Source organism: Protomyctophum bolini, assembly GCF_963924005.1.
Source record: "Protomyctophum bolini genome assembly, chromosome: 18".
Taxonomy (NCBI): Eukaryota; Metazoa; Chordata; class Actinopteri; order Myctophiformes; family Myctophidae; genus Protomyctophum; species Protomyctophum bolini.
The window spans coordinates 10,973,285-10,993,538 of record NC_137879.1 but is presented as its reverse complement, the minus strand read 5'-3'; the positions used below and the strand labels follow the sequence as shown (position 1 = coordinate 10,993,538).

At 44.2% G+C, this 20,254-nt stretch overlaps 1 protein-coding gene across 1 annotated transcript; it reads right to left on the bottom strand.

Moving 5' to 3' along the window:
* Nucleotides 1–15,933: 15,933 nt before the first annotated feature.
* Nucleotides 15,934–16,941, bottom strand: LOC308332652 (L-lactate dehydrogenase A chain-like; the record flags this gene model as incomplete). The annotated part of the gene is made up of 1 exon (XM_080788661.1): nt 15,934–16,941. One exon carries the CDS (start codon nt 16,939–16,941, stop codon nt 15,934–15,936), a length of 1,008 nt encoding a protein of 335 aa, XP_080644787.1.
* Nucleotides 16,942–20,254: the final 3,313 nt, after the last annotated feature.

The following is a 20,254-nucleotide window of genomic DNA, read 5'->3' as shown; positions in this document are numbered from 1 at the left end:
CAATCCAACGTTAGACATGGAATAGGGCGGCAACTATGCAATGTTTTATTAACGGTTATTCTGTTTTACTTTAACCCATGTATTTGGCCGCTGACCTCCATCTGAAAATATCTTAATTCATTTAAGATGAATGTTAAAATCTTTGGCGTGTGTAAAGCAGGGCAGATTGAGGTTGGAGGACAGGGCTGTGCGGCGCTAGGTTCCGTGAGGCGGTCCGTGCGTCGTGGCGTTGTGAGATGGCGGAGAAAGCGAGCAGCTGTCTTGCTCTATGCTAAGGAAGTACTCTGACTGACAGACAGTCCGCTAAATTATTAGATTGATACTTTCACAGCGTAGGTTTAACTCAATGATTTGCTTCTGGAACAAAGTATTTTCAGATGGGGATCCGCAGCGGCCGCAGCCACATACAGATAATTCTGCGGGTCCTTTGAGCACCACTTATAAACGGGTTTTTCGGAAACTGTCAGGATTTGAAGACATTTAGTAGAATCTGGTCTAAGGTCTAAATGGGTTAAGCAGAGACACGAGGATGTTTGTAAACATTATTAGATTACAGTGTACAGATAGATTAAATAAGTCACACTTCTATGGCATCATGAAATACCAGACGAATTGAAATTAATTTAAGATTGATTAAATCCAATTAACATGTACAAAAGGTGTTGCCAGCACAAAATTATAGATATGTATTCTTGTCATTCACGCTCATAATAACAAGGTATAAATACGTCACCAAAAAAACAAACATTTGTTTGTGAAATTTGCGAATTGCGCAAATGGTGAAATGCTTATGTTAATTATTATACATGCCTGTATGCCTCTATTGATAATTACATTAGGTGAGTGAGTGAGTATTTCAGTTTTTGTTGAAAAGTTTAACACTCTTTCTGATGAAATTAGAAGTTTAGTGTTTCTGCAGGAACGGATGTCTTGCTCTTTAATAAACACAAAGGCCCTCAATGGAGTGTAAATTCTGCCTTAAATTGGAGCGTGCGTTTTGCCGTACGCTCACGTCAACGTCACATTATCAAGTGATCCTATACAACCGATCCTAGTGTACATTTGGTCGGAGCGTTGATAAATGGCTGAAATCTATCTGGCACGCCCTAATATCAAGCTTCCCAATGGGCGCCACTTCCCCATTGAACTTCAATGTTTTGTTCTCTCACCCTATTACTTTGAATGGTGTGCTCGCTCGTTCTTGGTAGACCATGCAGTCTTGTGCACAGTTTAAAGTCGGACAGCTATACTGTTTGTTTACAAGTGAGAGACGGCCAGCTCAAGCATGTTTGATACTACGTGGCTCATTTCTAACCTACAATGTTTTCATATACATATTTCAGCGTGCTGATTAAGTTTAAAATGAGTAATGCACTGTCTGGATGTCATCTTGAGTACTGTATTCAAAGCTGTTTGGAGGAACGTGTAGCTACTAGCTATGGGAATCAAACAGGTGAATGAAATCAGCTGGCCTGTTGTGACATCACAACACTTCATATTTGGGGGGGCGGGGAGTTGCACCACTCAGTTCACACAGGTGTGATTTCTTTGTTGTATAATCTGTATTAATAAATCAATTAGCTCGATTAACAGTCTCAGCCCAAGACATGGGGATACGGCTGAAAAACAAACGATACGATAATCAGGGCATCTCTTTTCCAATTCGTCTGCGTGTGTCTTTCTTCTTCTGCAGCGAGCCATTTAATTGCACCCGAACACAACAACAAGACACACACACACACACACGTGTTTTCCACTTCAAAAGATAAGACGACCGACCACTTCTCTTCTCTTCTCGCTCGCTGGTGGTGGTGGTGGCGGTGGCCCCTTCACTATTTAGGTCAGCAGTCTCCGCTCCATTACATGTCCCGCTTGCCTCCACTGTGCCTTAAATTGCCCAGCAGGCAGGTGCCATTAGAGCGGTTTGTTTGCAAGGTAAGCAGCTATGAGAAGTGACAGCGGTAGAATTACTAATGCACTTTGGCTGTCATTTCCATGTGAAAGCCCCTGCAGGGAAGGCCCTGATTAAATTGATATTCAACCTCCTGCATGTTGTTGTGCATGGTAGCCTAGTGTTCATTAGCATATAGCGTCGCTATCGCCGGGCGGAAACCTTGCATGTCCAAAACCGTTTACTCCTCATGAAATGAAAAAAGTAATAAAAATAAAACATTTATATATATATTTAAATAACCTGTGTTTTCCCGACGTATTCGGTGCAGTTATTACTTATTAAAAGATGGAGTGCCGTGACTTCTTTTTCCCCAATTTACAATTTAGGCATTTACCAGACGCTCTTAATCCAGAGCGACTTGGGCCCAAACCACGTACCGCTGCAACTCCTTGCAACAAAACAAACCACACCTATGCAACTCCTTGCAACATGCCATTGGGAATAATGGTTGCAAGGAGTCGCAAGGAGTTGCATGGCGACCTTCTGGTGTGCTTAGGGCTAGTAAGCAAGAACAACACATGGTAATACATCAAATACACAGAAATAGTCATCAAGACTCATAAGCAAGCTAAGAACCTAAAATCTGTTTAACAGTGGAATATCTATAATGACACTATGCATATACAATATAGTACTGTATGACTCCGTATCTAAGTATTAAGATGTTAATATTGATTTTGTATTCATCCTTAGGCCCCCAAATCACACCGTAGAAAGCATGAGTGTCTATTTCAAACAGTGTTTTTTGACTGCAGGGGAGTCATATTTTGACAGCAGCAACTGCCTGTCATAATTTCACCCCCATCCTATCTAAAGATTGGACAGTAGGGCTGCCGTAATTGTCCAAAAATTGGATTCGGATATTCGTTTTAAAAACCCACGTGGATTCGAACAATTCGAGCCATTCGGATTTCGGATTTCAATTCGAGCCAATCGGATTTTTTAATAATTATATTTACACCAATACAACCTGAGACATAACATTTAAGATCGCATTGCTGGCGCAACTCTCTCTCTCCGCGCATTGGTGTTGCTGAAAACTGAGATGGAACGGAACGCATACATTCTCCCTTCTCCAGTAAAACATTTTTCTTAAATGAGCAATCCTACCACACAGCCTTATCAAAACGAGGCACGGAGGCAGTGTTAATTCTGCTGCATTATTATTATCTGTGGACTGTGGGTCTGCTGCCGAGTGCCGACGTTATGAAACTTTTTAGCTGGCTAGCGCCTGCGCTCCGCTGTTATGCTCAAATTAGTGACCCTAAAGAATTCTGCAACATGGCTGGAGACGAGGCAGCCAATCAGAACTGCGCTGCGCTGCGCTGTATAGTCTGTGTTTAGGAAATGTCCGAGGCAGCTGATTTATTCTTCAATGTATGCCGTTGTCGGCGTGTCGCGTGGCAAATATAACTAATCTACAAGCTCACAAGTCACAACGCTTACCCATGGCACCGAAAACTAATAATAATAATAAATAAAAAAATATTTTTTATTATTATTTTTAATTCGAACCTTACTTTTATATATTCGGTTATTAATTATTATTTTTGATTCGAATCTATATTCGGATATAGAATATTCGTTGGCAGCACTATTGGACAGTATTAGGATGTTGATATTGATTTTTTAAAATTCATCCTAAGGGCCCCAAATCACACCTTAGAAAGCATGGGTGTCTATTTCAAGTGTTTTTAGATTTGTTTTGTTATTTTGACAACAGAAACTGCCTTGTGTGTGTGTGTGTGTGTGTGTGTGTGTGTGTGCTTTCAGCTGGTGCTCGTTAATGCCGAGGCAGTCATGTTTATGCACTGTCAAATAGGTCTACATCTATTCTACGGTAGCATATACCTGTCTAGTCATATATTATCCTGCTGTACACAAATGTATTGCATATACAGTACATAAATCTTCATGTATGAGCACAAAATGCATTTTGAGAACCCACAAATCTTTGCGCTTCGCGTGCGCAGTGCAGCCCCCCCCCCACACACAATCATTCTACAGTTGTGGCCCCCGGCCTAATCTATTTGAATACCCCTGCCATAGACACATAAAGACACAAAAAGAACTCCATCTTTAAGGGCTAAATACTTTCGTTGGTTTAATATTTAGAAAACTCACAGATAGACTTTCAACACTTATTTTCCAAAAAAGCCGATTTACAAGCTCACAATGCGTCGCATCGAGACGCTTTGTGAGCTTGTAGTTTAGCTATTTTCGCTTCTTTTGAACGTCATTGATTCTTGTAAAACACTTAGAAGAAATGCATGAAACATGGAGATACGAGTTTCCTGGCCAACAGCGATGCGGTTTAGATGACACGGGGAGAGAGAGAGAGAGAGAGAGAGAGAGAGGCATGGCGTTAATGTTGGAGAAAGCATTTAGACACACCGGCGCTGTAACACATTTTCTGATTATAATAGGGGAGCATTATGCAGTTGATTAATGATTCAATTCATACTATTAGCAGTGTATGTGTGAATGCAAATTGTGAGAGCGCGTAGGGGGATACCAGTATTTATTTAACAGTTAACCTTTATATATTTCTTATTATTATTTTTATTTATTTATTTCACGATTTTGTAACATCTATTTTTCACCCGGTGCCAATTGCCTGAGCTGTAATCCTGGGCGATATTCTCCCTCTGCCAACCTGGGGAGAGCCCCAAACTGAGCCCATGCTTCCTTCAATGTGCGAAAAGTGAGCAGGCCGCTTCTTAGGGCCGATTCAAAAGCCGAATAAAAGTCTGTTCGGCTCTGTGATCCTACAATGTGACGTCATTTGAGGTTCGGGGGGGGGGGGGGGGGTACCGTCCTAAAGTCGTCTCTTCGGTGCTACTGAAACTTTCTGACGAGCCAAAATCATTTCGGCACTACAGCACCGAAACAGCGGTAAAATAGGAGTATGAATCGGCCCTTATCACCTGACGGGTGGGAGCACAGGTCTCTGCCAGGCCAGGTTGCCTACCCGGGGCCTGAAAACTTTGGTCATAGCCACTTGGGGTGGGATCTGAAAAAAACGTTTTGGGATGGGATCTGAACTTGGTGTTTTGAAGGACGAGCAAAAACCCACCAGCTCCATAACGCACTTCAGCGTTGCGCCGCCGCCTATTGAGTGCTAATGACTTTGCTCCATACCATTTCTGGCATATTTATTGTCTTTCCCCTCTGCAGCCACCCACACACGACCGCTACGGAAGGCAACGCCATTGGCCGATCGGGTACAGGCTTTAGTTTAGAGTAGACATACTATTGGTCCGACTGTCATTAGACCGACAAGTTCGACAACCTACCTCAAACCCTAACCGCAAGCATGGGAGCAGCGCATGTCCGACCGCTGTTTTCCGCATGTCGGTCCGTTGGTGTCTATTCTGCGTGTGCATCCTCCTTAGGCGATCATGTGACAGTGCACTGCATACGTTTTTTTTAAACCTTTATTTTCCTAGACTGGAGCGTGTCATAGGCCTGCAACAATTCTGATAGTAATACAAACGTGTGAAGGTGTACGTGTGTATGCGGGCGCTGAGCCTGTGTGTGTGTGTGTGTGTGTGTGTGTGTGTGTGTGCCCACCACCCGTGCATCATCCAGTATATGTTTGTTTGTTTGGAAGAATTACCTTTCGGTGTCTAGTACATTTTACGGTCTTTGGTATAAGGCAGCGGGAAAAGGTCAGTGGCGAGCTGGAAGCGCACGCGCGGGCCACGGGCGTGTGTGTGTAACACACACTAGCTTATGTGTACAGTAATGCAGTGGCAAATCCATTGCTCAGTGACCTGGCTTTAACCTGAGTGGCTGTTTGACGGACCACACGCTGGGACAGGCTGTCCATCAAGTGTGCACTCGGAGAGGACAAACGCAGGATGACCTCAGGCCAGCTCCACTCACTCAGTATGGCACGGCACGGCACACAACATGTTTAGTTTAGAAGGGTTTAGTGCACAGAATACACTTTAACCTATATGCAGTTTATAGAACGTCTACCCCAAACAACACCCCCCACCCCACCCACCACCCTGGTCCGGTCCGCACCGCAAGAAGACATTTTGAGGCAATGACTGATTAAATATAACTTTTTATTTCATGCAAATAAATAGTACATTTGTCATGCACATTCACAGCATGTAACGTTGCATGATGATGAAAGAACATTCCTCTTGGCTGCATCCTCTATATATTATTTCTACTTCATACCCTACAAACCCTGTGAGATTTCCCGTGTTCCCCGTAGCATTAGCCAACAGTGTCAACCGCAGCGACGAAACCGCAGCGACGATAGCTCTGGTTATTTAGCGCTAAAGCAAATATTTAAAGTCACTTTCCAAAGGCATCATCGCAACTGCAAATAAAATGAATTGAGCTCCCGCTTTATAGGCCGCACCCACCGCCACCCCCCACCGTCACCGACCTAAAAGGATATTGGATCCCCGATTCCCCGGGGAGCACCTAGCGCTTAGCAACCCCGACTTCCTGGTGGCACTTCCTCCTGTCTTCTCAGTGAGACGCCTAGGCTCTCTGACTTTGAAGTCTGTGCGAGCCTGATGATAAATATGCTAATGTGTCTGGAGGTGACTCGACGTTAGCAGACATAGCGCTGTGAGGGAGAAAAGAAAGAGCCACCCATCGTTTTAATATAGCACTGCTGTCGGCTGGAAAACTTGTATGTCCAAAAAATGTGTATATATATATATATATATATATATAAAAAAAATTAACAGTATATATATATATATATATATATATATATATATATATATATATATATATATATATACTGTTAATTTTTCAGGGAAATGGAAAGAAGAACCTGTGTTACAATGAATTCAATGTGGTTATTAATTACAATCTACAAGCTCACAACGTGGCACATCACCACGCGTTGTGAGCTTGTGAATTGGCTGTTTTATCGCTGCTTTAGTGCAACACACTGTGTTAAGGCCGAGGTAGGGCGTTCGTTTACTATAAATTAACATGACAAATATGGAGATACAAGGTTTCTACCTGACAACAGTGATATGGAGAGACATGGGAGGGAGATAAGGGCTGGGGCCATGTGGTTGAAGGAGGGACAATGACAGTTTCGTACCACACACGTACTATAGGTATTTTTCGTGGTAAACAATGGTGGGTGATCGATTAGGAGTACTTAAAACTGTCATTCTAACTGAATTTGGGGGCATACTGTAGATCTGCAGAAAAATGTGTGTGGATGCAATGCGTTGCGAGCTTGTAGATCCGATATTGCCGGTGCGAGCGCATGAAGGAGCCTACTTTTTTAACTCAAATTAAAAGAACATTAGAAAATTTCCCCCCCAAAATCTATATATTTTAAAAATAGATTATCGATTATGTTTTCAAGCGGAAAACTTGAACATACGGAGAGACATGCAGGGAGAGAGGGAGCCAGAGCCATCAGACCATATTTTTGCAGTAGATACAGTATGTCTTTTTGCCGTGATAACGGTGTCATAAAGGAGTGCTTAAAACTGTCCCGGATCTGCGGAATTATGAGCGCGGGGGACGGAACGGAACGGAGAGGTGGAATGGAGTCGTTTGAGTGTTTAATCGCATCAGGAGTTTTTGTTCATGTCAGATGATGCAACCGTCAACTAGCCCATTCTGGACGGGAACCCCTTTTGGGGTTTTAACTAAGCATTATGTTATACTTTAGCTATTGAAAAATACAGATCTACAAGCTCATAGCGCACCACTCAGTGGCACGCTACGAGCTTGTAGGTCTGCTATTTTTTTTTATCGTACAAATGCGGCACAAATCTTTGAATATATATATATATTCTTTCAGAGCCAACGTTTTTTTTATTTCGACGTCATGCCTAACTGGGCTAGAGTGTGTGTCATCATCCAGTGCGGGTGACCTCTCGGTGGCCGGCCCCCGCTCGGAGGAACACGTAACGACCCGCTTGATGCGCCGTCGGCTCATCAGATCCCTGTCCAGTACACTTTGTAATGGACCTGCACTGGTTCCCAAACAGTGGACAGTCAGGACCCATTTGTACCCACACATGGGTACAAATGGGACATGGACACATTTTTATGGCTCCATTTTATTCATTTTTTGTTTCATACATAATTATTATTATGTCAAAACATTTTTATATTGGGGTTTTTTCTTAGTACTTTCATGGAGGTGCATACTTAGTTTAGACTAGTCATTTGTTAGACATGGGTTAAGGTTAGGTTTAGGGTGAGCGTTTGAGATAGGTTGTAGTTGCAGGACTGACTGGTCTAACCAATGACTAGTCTAAACCAAAAACGGCGGTCTAAACACCCCTTTCATGAAGAGATCAAAGAAAGATCTCACGCTGTGAGCTTGTAGATCGGATATTTGCACTATAGTTTGGGTCCTGGGCAAACATCTAATTTATCTTTTGGGTCTTGAGCCTAAAAGTTTGGGAACCACAGAGTCCTAGAGCACTGGTTCTCAAAGTTGGGTTGAACTACTTTAACCCTATTTTACACTTTAGCTATTCAATAAATATGCTGATCTTCTCTCGGGGAGATTTATTTTTTAAATTATAGATTAATTGTGAATCCAGGCTCATGCCACATGATGGGCTCTGGCCTGACGGCGTGTCGCGTGTTCGAGTCCCGTTCATGACGACCTTTGCTGCATGTCTCTTCCCTTCTCTCTCTCCCTCTTTCCTGTCCGTCTTCATTGTAACTATCAATATAGGCTTAAAGGCAAAAAAAACATATCTTAAAACAATAACTTTGAGAATGTACGACACAAATTAGACCGTTTACACTGAGTTCTTACTCCTTAGTCAATTGGCCGATGGCAGAACGGCAGATATCAAACCACCTATAAAACGAATACGATATAGTTATCATTATCCCTTCATGGGGGTCCCTGGGCGGGCACCATTTATTTTCAGATTGGGGTCCCGGCAAAAAAGTAAAATTAATTTGGGGGTCCTTGAGATGAGAGGAATGTTCGAGAAGCACTGGGCTAGAGGAACGTGACATTGTCCAAAGGAAGAGGATGTTATTTCCAAAAGACAAAATCCTTTTTTCAAGAATTTCCACACGAAAAAAAACGATGCATTTTTATTATCATCACCTCAGATTCACCTGAGCGTTAGGACCGTGACGCCGTAGCACTCAACCCCGCTATGAATCATTTAAAACCAGCGAGCTGTTATAGAAACTGTTATAGAAAGACATGCATAGATATTTCCGCAACGGTAAACTTTTACATCAAGCTTGAAAAGTACATGCGCCAGTTAATGGAATTCTGGAATTCATACATTTTTCTCCCTGTATAGGCTTATTCTTTTGTTGTTTGCTATATTCTGAAGGCTTCTACCACTGTTTACTTGTGACTGAGACCTTCTACTTTGGCAAACTGTCTGCTGTAAAGTCATTGTAAAGTGTAAGTGCAAAGTAATTAAGTACATGTACTCAAGTTCTGTAGCCTACTTAATAAAACTGCTACAGCTTGCCTTCAGGATGGATTTATTTTATTTCTTTATATTAAGACATTTCGACCTTGTGTCTCTCAAGGCAGGCTGAACGGTTGTCGACGTCCGGTCTCCTTGGGACCACCTGGGGGGGGGGGGGGGTCTCCAAAATAATAGACCATTGATGGGTAATTATTTGTACACTCTCATAAAATGTAATTGATTTAACTCTGAGAGTGTACAAATGGAACCAGAATGTACCCTTCTTACGGCTCCATTTCGTTCCATTTATAGAGGCTCAGTCGCATTAATTTCCCTTTACGATTTTACAGTGTAGATCGCGGGCCCTGAGAAATTATACAACAGGTCGTTTTGAGGAACCAGTCTGATTGGTTGAAACAGCCTTCTAGCCGTGCTTAAATGAGCATAATGAAAACACCTAATCAAAACATAGAAATCAGCTGCTCTCTGTTCTCCCAGAGCGCAGTAGAGCAGACAGGGGGGCTAGGCTAGCGAGTTTCTTAGGACATTAATGGTCGTAGTTGACTTAATCTGTCATTTAAAAAGCGAATATCTTAGTTTTAAGGGTAACTGTTTGTATAATTGCAATATTACACAAGAGGGTGTTCTTTACCGTCATTAATGCACTTCTGCGCTGCCTTTCGGAACTCGCCTGCGGTTTCTGCAGCATCGCAGGCATGCATTAATGACTATGAGTACACCCTCCCGTGTAATGTTGCTTAATCCAACCCGGGGGGCGGGGGGGTCCTTGAAATGGAAGAAGGTTATGAAGCGCTGTCTCTCAACATGCTCTGTGAGTGATATTAATACCGTGGACGGAGCTGTAGGTGTCACTGTAGACATGGCTTTGAGCTTTTCCTTCTGGCCGTTCCGGTCCAGAGCACCCCCCCCCTCTCTCTCTCTCTTCTAGGAGACGTGGTTATAAGTCAGATGTTCAGAATGCACGGGGCATTGTCTGCCTGGATGTTTCCACGGGGCTGGCAGCAGCAAGAGGTGACATCTGGTGACTAATGTGCTCAGATGTGAGCTCCGTGTCTCTGGGCAGCAGCTGCGGTGCAAAGGCATAAATGAGACAGGGTGGGGGGTGTGTGTGTTGGGGACGGACAGGGGATAGAGACGGGGTGGGTGGGGTGTATGGGTGGGCCCAAGGGTAGAGTAGGGTGGGTGGGTGGGTGGGTGGGGGCTGGCAGGGCAGATCGGCTGTGGAGGAGTGCGTGTGTGCATGTGTAACGCCTGATTGATGCTCACGTCGCACGAGAGCGTCATCGCGGAAATGGCGGAAGATACGAGATCGCGGGGACGCAAAGCCGCGGGCGCAATCTTGTAGATCTGCTGTTCCTGGCCAGAATGCATGCAGGATGGGGATGGGGGAGGGGGAGTAGTGTATTTGTATGCATAACGCTTGACTGATGCTCGCGTCGCGCGACAAAACTGGCAGATTTACAAGATCGCAACACGTCGTCGTGACTCGTCACGTCCGCGACGTGTTGTGATCTCGTAGATCGGTTGTCAAACCCGTATTGATGGGTTAATGCGTGCACTGAACACTCTCTCTCTCTTTCTGTAGGTGTGTGCGTGTGTGCGTGCGTGTGCGTGTGCACACACGTGTCTCTTGTGTCTGCGAGGGCCCTGCTGGGCCAGCCGTCTGACTCTGAAGGGGTGTGTCTGGGGGGCGGGGACAGGGGCGGGTGGGGTGCAGGGCTCGAAATAGCGACCATTTTGGTCGCAAATGCGCCTGAATTTTAATCTGTGCGATCTCAAAATATAACTGGGCGCACCAGTGCTACTGCATATAATTACTGTAGTGCGACCAAAACGATCGCGACCGAAAGTGTCGCGGGCCGGTTCCCTCCCGCGAGATGATTTAAACTTGTAGAGCATAAAGATCTGAGCATGTAAAAAAAAAAGTAAGTTCCTAGTCCATTCCTGTCCAGAGTTATGATTGTTTAAAGAAATATCTCCTTGGCTTCTTCTACTTCCTCTAACCTCCCGTCAGTCCGTGGACTGATTGGGTGATCAACATCAGCTGGACCTGAGGTCCTCAGCTGTGAGAGACAACAAAAGGGCTCAATTGAATGGAATGTGTGGAGTCACACACACACATTTATGATGACGTTATGAAAATAACTTCTCATAAATATATACATTAGGCCTATATATATATATATATATATATATATATATATATATATATATTTTTTTTTTACTTCAATCAAAAAGCAGGCCTACATAAAACAAAGGGTTTTGTAGCCATTTACAAATTCAGAAATTATAGCAGAGACAGTATTTAGAATTTAATTATATTTTCAACTGGTTTATTGCCACAAAAATAGCATCTCATACCAACTGGCTTGTAGGCCAGTGGTTCCCAAAGTGGGGTCCGGGGATCCCTAGGGGTCCTCGGTTAAATGATAGTTAGGAACCAAATGGACCCTTATGGGTCTGAAACTCTGAGAGTGTACTACATACTATGGGTAAACCAATTTCACTGTACATTTGTACACTCAGTTAAATTAACTTTGATTTTATGGGTCCCAGAGATAGAAATGGGGAACGGTAGCCTAATTCAGGTCAAACTGGGGGTCCTTGAAATGTAAATAACTGAAAATCACTGCTAGAGCCGTAAAAATCTTCTCATATGGGGGTCCCTGGAATATATTTTCAAATGGGGGTCCGTGGGCTAATGAGTGTCAATTTGAGGGTGCTTGACATGAAAAATGTTGGGAACCACTGCTGTAGGCTACAAGTGTAATAATAATGAATGTAAAAAATCGATTACATATTGGTGCTCGTAAAATTTTGGTGGGTGCTCCTAATTTTTTTCTGGTGCTCCTTCATTCTGAATTTGGGAGCACCAGTGCTACCAAGTAAAAAAGTTAATTTCGAGCCCTGGGGTGTATATATATGTCATGGGAAAATCAATGGGTTTCTGTCTGATTTTGAAGGAGGTAAAACATGGCTCTCTCTCTCTCTCTCTCTCTCTCTCTCTCTGATGCGTCAACAAAGAAGCCACACAGAGCCTGCAGCAGTGTTGATTTTGACAGCAAATTTTTATGTAGTTGTTTTATTTATTTAGTTTTTCATTTAGTTTTAGTCAGAATATAGTCAAGTTATCTATCGCTGAAAATCTAAAATGACAGATGCATTCCAGCCAGGTTTTCATGGGTTAAGAATAATCAGTAATCATTAATAAAATAATGTATTGATAATGAATGACTATGATTTTGGGGATGTCATCATCGTATGATATAAGGTCAAACAAGCGTAATCATAGCCTGGGCCGTGGCTCAGCGGTCCAGGCACCGTGGCTGGTAATCCAGTCTGGCAGTGTGCCGTGTGGGTTTAGGTTTATTCATTTTTTAGGTTTATTTATTTAGCATGTAGTACAAAAAAATAGACAATAACATATCAAAGAACAAAAATACAATGCAAGGAAGGGAAGAAGCCAGAAGGCTTATTTTGAATCATTTCCTATAGGAAGAGGTCATTGGTTTAAAAGATTAAAAGTTCATAAAGAACAGTACATAAGTCTACAGTTCGACGGTTCGACTCCCTGACCCTGACGGCCTTTACTGCATGTCACCCCCATTTCCTGTCGGCCTACTGTCTGTCCCTCCATAAAAAATATAAAAACATAAAAGGCGAAAGCCACAAAAAACCATAAAAGAACAAGCTTAATCATTCGTTGACAAAATCGCGCTTCTCAATTTTTATTTTAATCAAAATAGTTATCCATAGAGTAACCTCTTAGAAAATAATTGATAGTTGCAGACCTAGACTTCGACTTGGTGAGAGTCAAAGCCATGTCATGAATTTTCAATAATCTATGTATACTATATAAGTGATGTGATTTTCTCAAAGGTGGTGGTTGGTAACGACTTCAACCAACAAGAAATAAAAAACAAACGATACAATAATAATAATAATAATGACCGGTAACTAGGCCTGTCAAAATGATTAGCCTAATTACTTTTTTTTAGATAAGAATTATTTTTGCATAATTATCGTTTTCATGTTGAAAAGTGTCCATACATTGTCAATACATTGTCAATAGTAGCAGATCTTGTAGATCAACTATTACTTTGTAAAAATAAATTCGTTGGTGGTTTTGTCATGTATATATATTTGTCACATACTGTATGTGCAGCAATTTGTGTTTACGAAGGCTAAAAGGCAAACAGAAGTACAAATTGTCACTTTCAATGTTCAATGCATAAATCACAATTAAATCGTTAATCGCAATTATTAGTGTGACAATGAATCGTTGACTTAAATGTGTAATCGTGGCAGGTCTGCCGCCGGCAACCCTAAACATCCCCTCTAGAATCTAGATTAGTGGTTACCTAACCTTTACATGTCAAGGACCCCCAAATTGACACTACTATAATTAGCTCACGGACCCCCATTTGAAGAGATATGCCAGGGACCCTCCATAAGAGAAGAGATATGCCAGGGACCCTCCATAAGAGAAGAGATATGCCAGGGACCCTCCATAAGAGAAGAGATATGCCAGGGACCCTCCATAAGAGAAGAGATATGCCAGGGACCCTCCATAAGAGAAGAGATATGCCAGGGACCCTCCATAAGAGAAGAGATATGCCAGGGACCCTCCATAAGAGAAGATATGCCAGGGACCCTCCATAAGAGAAGATCTTTCCGGCTCTAGCAGTGATTCTCAACCTGTTTAATTTCAAGGACCCACCCGTTTGCATATTAGTCTATACGGACCCCCATTTAATGGCATTTCTATCTGAGACCTATATTGTAAAATCAATGTTAATTTAACTCTGAGAGTGTACAAATGGAACCTTCCCCCCTAGGTCCTCCACACCAAATCTCTTCAATGAAAATCGCCGATCTACAAGCTGACCCCTGCTATATTTGGCCTACACATTTTCCCCCGGAATATGGATGCTGGGGTTCAAGTGGTTTCATCCTGAATGCCCGTGTAATATAAGTTGTCTTTGTGTGTCTCTCACAGGGGCCTGTTTGCGAGCCACTACACAAAAACCCATTACCTGGAGGATGGCAGCGCCGTCACAGACTCTCACAACTTCACGGTATGTGTTCTCAACTGCATTGGGCTGACTTCTGACTCCAAATATTTGGGTTCGCTCTCTGAGTTACAGACCCATAAGGGTCCATTACTAAACTATCATTTAGCTGAGGACCCCCTGGAACTCCCTCAAGGACCCCTGGGGGTTCCCGGACCCCACTTTGGGAACCACTGCTCTAGATGCTGTGCTGTCTAGCTGTCCCTCCCCCATTTGGGCTAAAAGAAATCTACCTCCTCATAATAGCCTCATCACTTCTCCTTGTCATTGAAATATCTTTGCATCTTTATACAGGGGGTCCCTAGCCACCCACAACACACTGCTGGCAAGAGGCGGGTGTGTGTGTGTGTGTGTGTTTGTGTGTGCGTGTGTGTGCAACGTGCGTTCTCGTTGCTACTATGGCCCCATTGCCCCAGAGGTCACTCACACCCAGTGTAGAGCTCTGTCCTCCATGACCTTTGGGGCTTTCTCTATATTGTGAAGCAGTGACTCTGGCTGGTAAAATAAATAAAGATAAAAAACAATATTTGGACCAAAATAGACGTGTCTTGAAGGAACACAACAGCATTATAACAACGACGTCAATCCCCACCGTCAGACGGACACTAATAGAGCACTGTAGTCTGACCTCACTGGCGCTATAGAGTAGCGCTATAGAGTGCAACGCCTGCTGGGACAAGGCCTTATTCTTTGCATTGGATTTAGGGTTGTCACAATTATATCATTTAATCACAATTATTTGAGATGATCGTAATTGTTTTTTTTATTTTTTTGTTTAATGCTTTTTGCTTTTCTGCCTTTATTGATAGATAGATGGATACAAGTGAATACTGACAGGAAAGAGGGAGAGAGAGACGGGGAGAGAGACCCCCCAATGCACTGTCAGGCCAGTGTCTATATGTGGCATGCGCCTGGACCGCTAGGCCAGCGGGCGCACCATCGCAATTGTTTTTTGCATAATCGTCCATCCATTCCATTTGTAGCGTTTTTACTAGTGATTGATGTATTTGGTGGTAGAGCACAACAAGCCAGCATCCAGCCATCAAGTATATTAGACAGTTTCCCAACTCATGCTATTAGACTAAATACTCGGTTGTTTAAATAATGAAAAACATATCTTTGGGCGTTATTTGATGTGCACAAGCACACTGAAAACCAATCAAGAAGGATTGTAAATGATTTGCATGCAGTTCTTTGTTATAATTTTGTTGAGCTCGGTTGATGGCCATTGGTTTTAGGCATTCAGAGGTGCCATTCGCATAGCGCTTTCAGGGGTACATAGAGGTACATGTATCGGGATCCCCCAGGAGGAAGTTACCAATGTTGCTCTGGAGTGGTCTGGAGATCTCTGGTGGAGCTGTTGTCCCCGTGACCTGACTACGGATAAGTGGTTGAAGATGGATGGATGGATGGATATTAGGGGTACATTAATACAGTTCAGGGGGGGGGGGTATAGGTCAGAGGTCAAACGGGGAAGGCTCTTCTACAAGTTAAGCTCCTTCTGCACCGCCCACAGCGTCTCGGCGCTCTTCACCAGCTGCTCCTCCTCGGAGGGCTTCAGCGCCAAGCGGATGACGTCCGTCAGGCCGCCGTTGCCCAGCACGCAGGGCACGCTCAGGAACACCTCGTCCTTCACCCCGTGCATGCCCTGGACCAGGGTGGACACGGGGTGCACCTTGCGGAGGTTCTTCAGCAGGCTCTCCACCAGGTCGGCCACGGACATGCCGATGGCCCAGGACGTGTAGCCCTTCAGCCTGATCACCTCGTAGGCTCCGTCCACCACCGTCCTGTGGACCGCCTTCCAGTCCTCGCCGTCGCCGCCGCCGGCGGCGCCCATCTCGGGGTTGAGGCCCTGCAGGGCGACGCCGGCCACGTTCACGCCGCTCCACACGGCCACGCTGGAGTCCCCGTGCTCTCCCACGATCCAGCCGTGGCAGCTGGAGGGGTGCAGGCGGAGCCTCTCGCCCACGGCGTGGCGGAAGCGGGCCGAGTCCAGGTTGGTGCCGGAGCCGATGACGCGGTGCCGCGGGAAGCCGCTCAGCTTCCAGGCCACGTAGGTCAGGATGTCCACGGGGTTGGACACCACCAGCAGCACGGCGTCGGGGCTGTGCTTCACCACGTTGGGGATGATGAACTTGAAGATGTCGACGTTGCGCTGCACCAGGTTCAGGCGGCTCTCGCCCTCCTGCTGGCGCGCTCCGGCGGTGACCACCACCACCCTGGAGTTGGCGGTGCAGCTGTAGTCCTTGTCGGCCACGATCCTGCGCGTCTTGAGGAAGAGCGAGGCGTGCTGCAGGTCCATGGCTTCGCCCTTCAGCTTGTCCTCCATCACGTCGACCAGCGCCAGCTCGTCACACAGGTCCTTGAGCAGGACGCTGACGGCACAGGCCATGCCCACCATGCCGACGCCTACCACTGTCACCTTGTTCCTGCAGCCAATAGGCTCCTCCGTCGTCACGTGGGTGATCAGCTTCTCCTGGGTGGACGCCATTTTAAATGAAACAAGGAGGCTTAGGTATGTGAGAGACTGACTGGCTATAAAATACTATTCAATACTACTGCTTGCTTTGTAACTCAAGGGCTCTTGATAATATATAAGGCTTGGCTGGATGCTTGTCACGATGACGATGTCTGTCGTCTATATCCATATATGGAGTTCTACATCGGCATGATGTCAGCACTAAATGTCTCTGTCGTCTCCATATATGGATCTCTAGAACAGCCTGGTCCCAATATGGGGTTTGTGATGTCAGCCTTGGATCATTAGTAACTTAGTAAGATATGTTGGATATCTCCATATATGGAGTACCAATATTCAGTGGGTAACTCTGGCGACCTATCAGTGAGATAGGTGAGAGATAGGTGACTGGCAAAGGAATGGAGAAATTGAGGAAAAAACTGTACACAGAAGAGGGAAATAGGGGGTTAAGCAAGGCATGCTAGCGAGCACATGGCATGCAACAGGCCTAGACAAGGCTGCACAGTATGACTTCCTGTCGTCCCTTCCACTTACGCCTGCTTTCAAACCCTGAAGAATTCCCGGCAAAAGTTGTGTTAAATAGGACGTTAATTTTACTAAATAAAAAGTTGAAAAATGCCCGACAGCGACAACATAATGGCAGAGGTTTGGCACCAATTCAAGGTTAGCGTCTCATCGCTTGTAAAAGCTGACGGTACGATTCATATTCATGGTAGGAGATGGACTGCATCCGAATTGTCTCTGGGAGGATGGATGTGTGTCAACACCCGGAAGCATGTGGTCATTTGTGAGAATAGCCGATCTTCAAGCTCACAACGCTGTGTGAGGCAATGCAGTGTGAGCTTTTAGATCAGCAACATTTGAAAAAAAAAATCAACATTCTTTTTTTCTTTTTCCTTGGTAGCTAAGTATATTTTGATGCCAATATTGTTGTACTTTTACGCAAGTAAAACTGACATTTATTTGTATTTGTAAAAAAGGTAAAATTAGAGTCCCATCTTCCAGCACCGGCTGGTATCAGCAGCCTGCAGCATGTGGTCATTTGTGGCGTTCATATGGACACGCTGCTTCTTTGAGGACACTTGAGACCCACTTTAAAGGCGTCATGGGCTGCTTTCTATTAGCAAGGCGCTGGGACTGGGACTGCTTCAGATGTGACTGAACCAAGAAAGTGCATATGCATTCCCCCGAAGAATGTTAATGAAATACATTCCTCATGGTTTCTCATGGAAACCGGCTTGGATTTAAGGGATAAGGAGGTGGAGAAGAAATGGGGATCACCCCCTCCCCCCCACACACACACAAAAAGAGGAAAAAAGGACACCCCCACCCTCCCCCCATAACCCCATATCCATCCTTGTGAGAACAAGGAATCACTTTCCTCACATGTGGGAGAGTATAAATCCTGTGAAGAAGATGGTAGGTTGAAAATGATGCAGAATGTTCTGGTGTGTGCCACGTCCGGACCGGTGAGGTTGTGCTGCTCTACCCGCATGTTATGCTTGTTTTGACACACACAGGAACCTATAGGGAAGCATGCATTAACCCATTCTGACCTGAGATCAGATTCATACGAGGTTTCCACTGGACAACACACTGGTCTGATGAACCCATTCTGACCCGAGATCAGATTCTAAAAATGTCAGTCGTTCTTCCGATTTTTCAAAAATAGCAGACCTACAAGCTCGTATCGCGCCACTCGGTGGCGCGATACGAGCTTGTAGATCTGCTATTTTTCAATAGCTAAAGCATAACATGATGCCAACACCAAAATGGGTGCCCGGTTAGAATGGGTTAATGCATATTCATGAGGGGAACAAAAGCACTGCATTAACCACTTGAAGCCCTGTTTCAAAAGACAATCTTCAAGTTCATAGATCTCCCATTTACGCCATATATTATACACAGAGTGGAAAATCGAGTGGCAAAGTGAGTTTAACGTTGTTTAATGCAATCGGATATAGGATTTTTCTGTTTCGATGTATAGGTATGCACTGTCAAGGACAGAAAGTCTTTTTTTTGCCACTCTGTAGGCATTGCCGCATAACTTTTTGCCTGGGTTTGATGATGTCACACACATACCCTCTATTTGAAAGCGGTTAGAAACTAAAGGTCACGCGTGGCATTTTCGTAGTCGGTAGAAAAACTAATATTTGAGTTTTACATGTTTTACATGCTCATATGTTTTTTCTTTGTCATCTTTCAGTGAGAGAGAGAGAGACACATTAATACATCTTATTCTTAACCCATTCTGACCGGGCACCCATTTTGGTGTTAGCATCATGTTATGCTTTACCTATTGAAAAATAGCAGATCTACAAGCTCATATCGCGCCACCGAGTGGCGCGATACGAGCTTGTAGGTCTGCTATTTTTGAAAAATCGAAGAACGACTGACTTTTTTAGAATCTGATCTCAGGTCAGAATGGGTTAATCAGACCAGTGTGTGTCCCGTGGAAACCTCGTATGAATCTGATCTCAGGTCAGAATGGGTTAATGATTATAGCGTCTTCATGGTAGTTACACATTTTATTGTGCGCCTAAGTGTGCTATGAGCCCTAGCAGATAAAAGGCTTGGTCCAGAACAATGGATGTGCGCCATCCATGGCTTTGATTTAGTGGATGTCGAGGCTGGTGTTGTTTGGCTGGTTGTTTTCATAGAGGCCTGTGGTCTCTCCAAAGGGTTCAACACATTCTGTTAAACCCTCTGATTCTTAGTAAAAACAGACCTGAGCTACAATGGACCGCGTTTTTTCCATCTGTACAAAGCACTGGTGGAAAAAAAAGCTGAAACTCTGCTACAAGTAAAAGTCCATCAGTCAGTATTGGCTTCAAAATGAGTACCATAATACTTATGCAGAATGTCCAATTTCAAGTTTTCCAATATACAAATCTTTTGAAAATAGCTAATCTAAAGCTCACAATGCGACACATCGTGACACACTGTGAGCTCGTATAGATCGGCTATTTTGAAATGGCCGAAATGTATATATGACTGACATTTGTTATTGTACCTTTTGTAATAATAATAATCAAAATCTACAAAGTGACTAGTTGCGAAGCAGTGAGCACTTACTATGAGACCTAGCAGATCATGTCTGTCTGTGTGTCTGTCTGTGTGTCTGTGTGTGTCCCCTTTGTGCCCATATATGGAGCTGAGTGATTTGTGAATCACTCAGCTCCATATATGGGCACAAAAGGGGCCAGGTCCACATATACAGTAACAGCGGGACAGACACACAGATAGACAGACAGACAGACAGACAGACAGACATGCACACACACGAGCTGCGTTCGCTTCACGCGTTTGCGCGTCTTACTTGTAA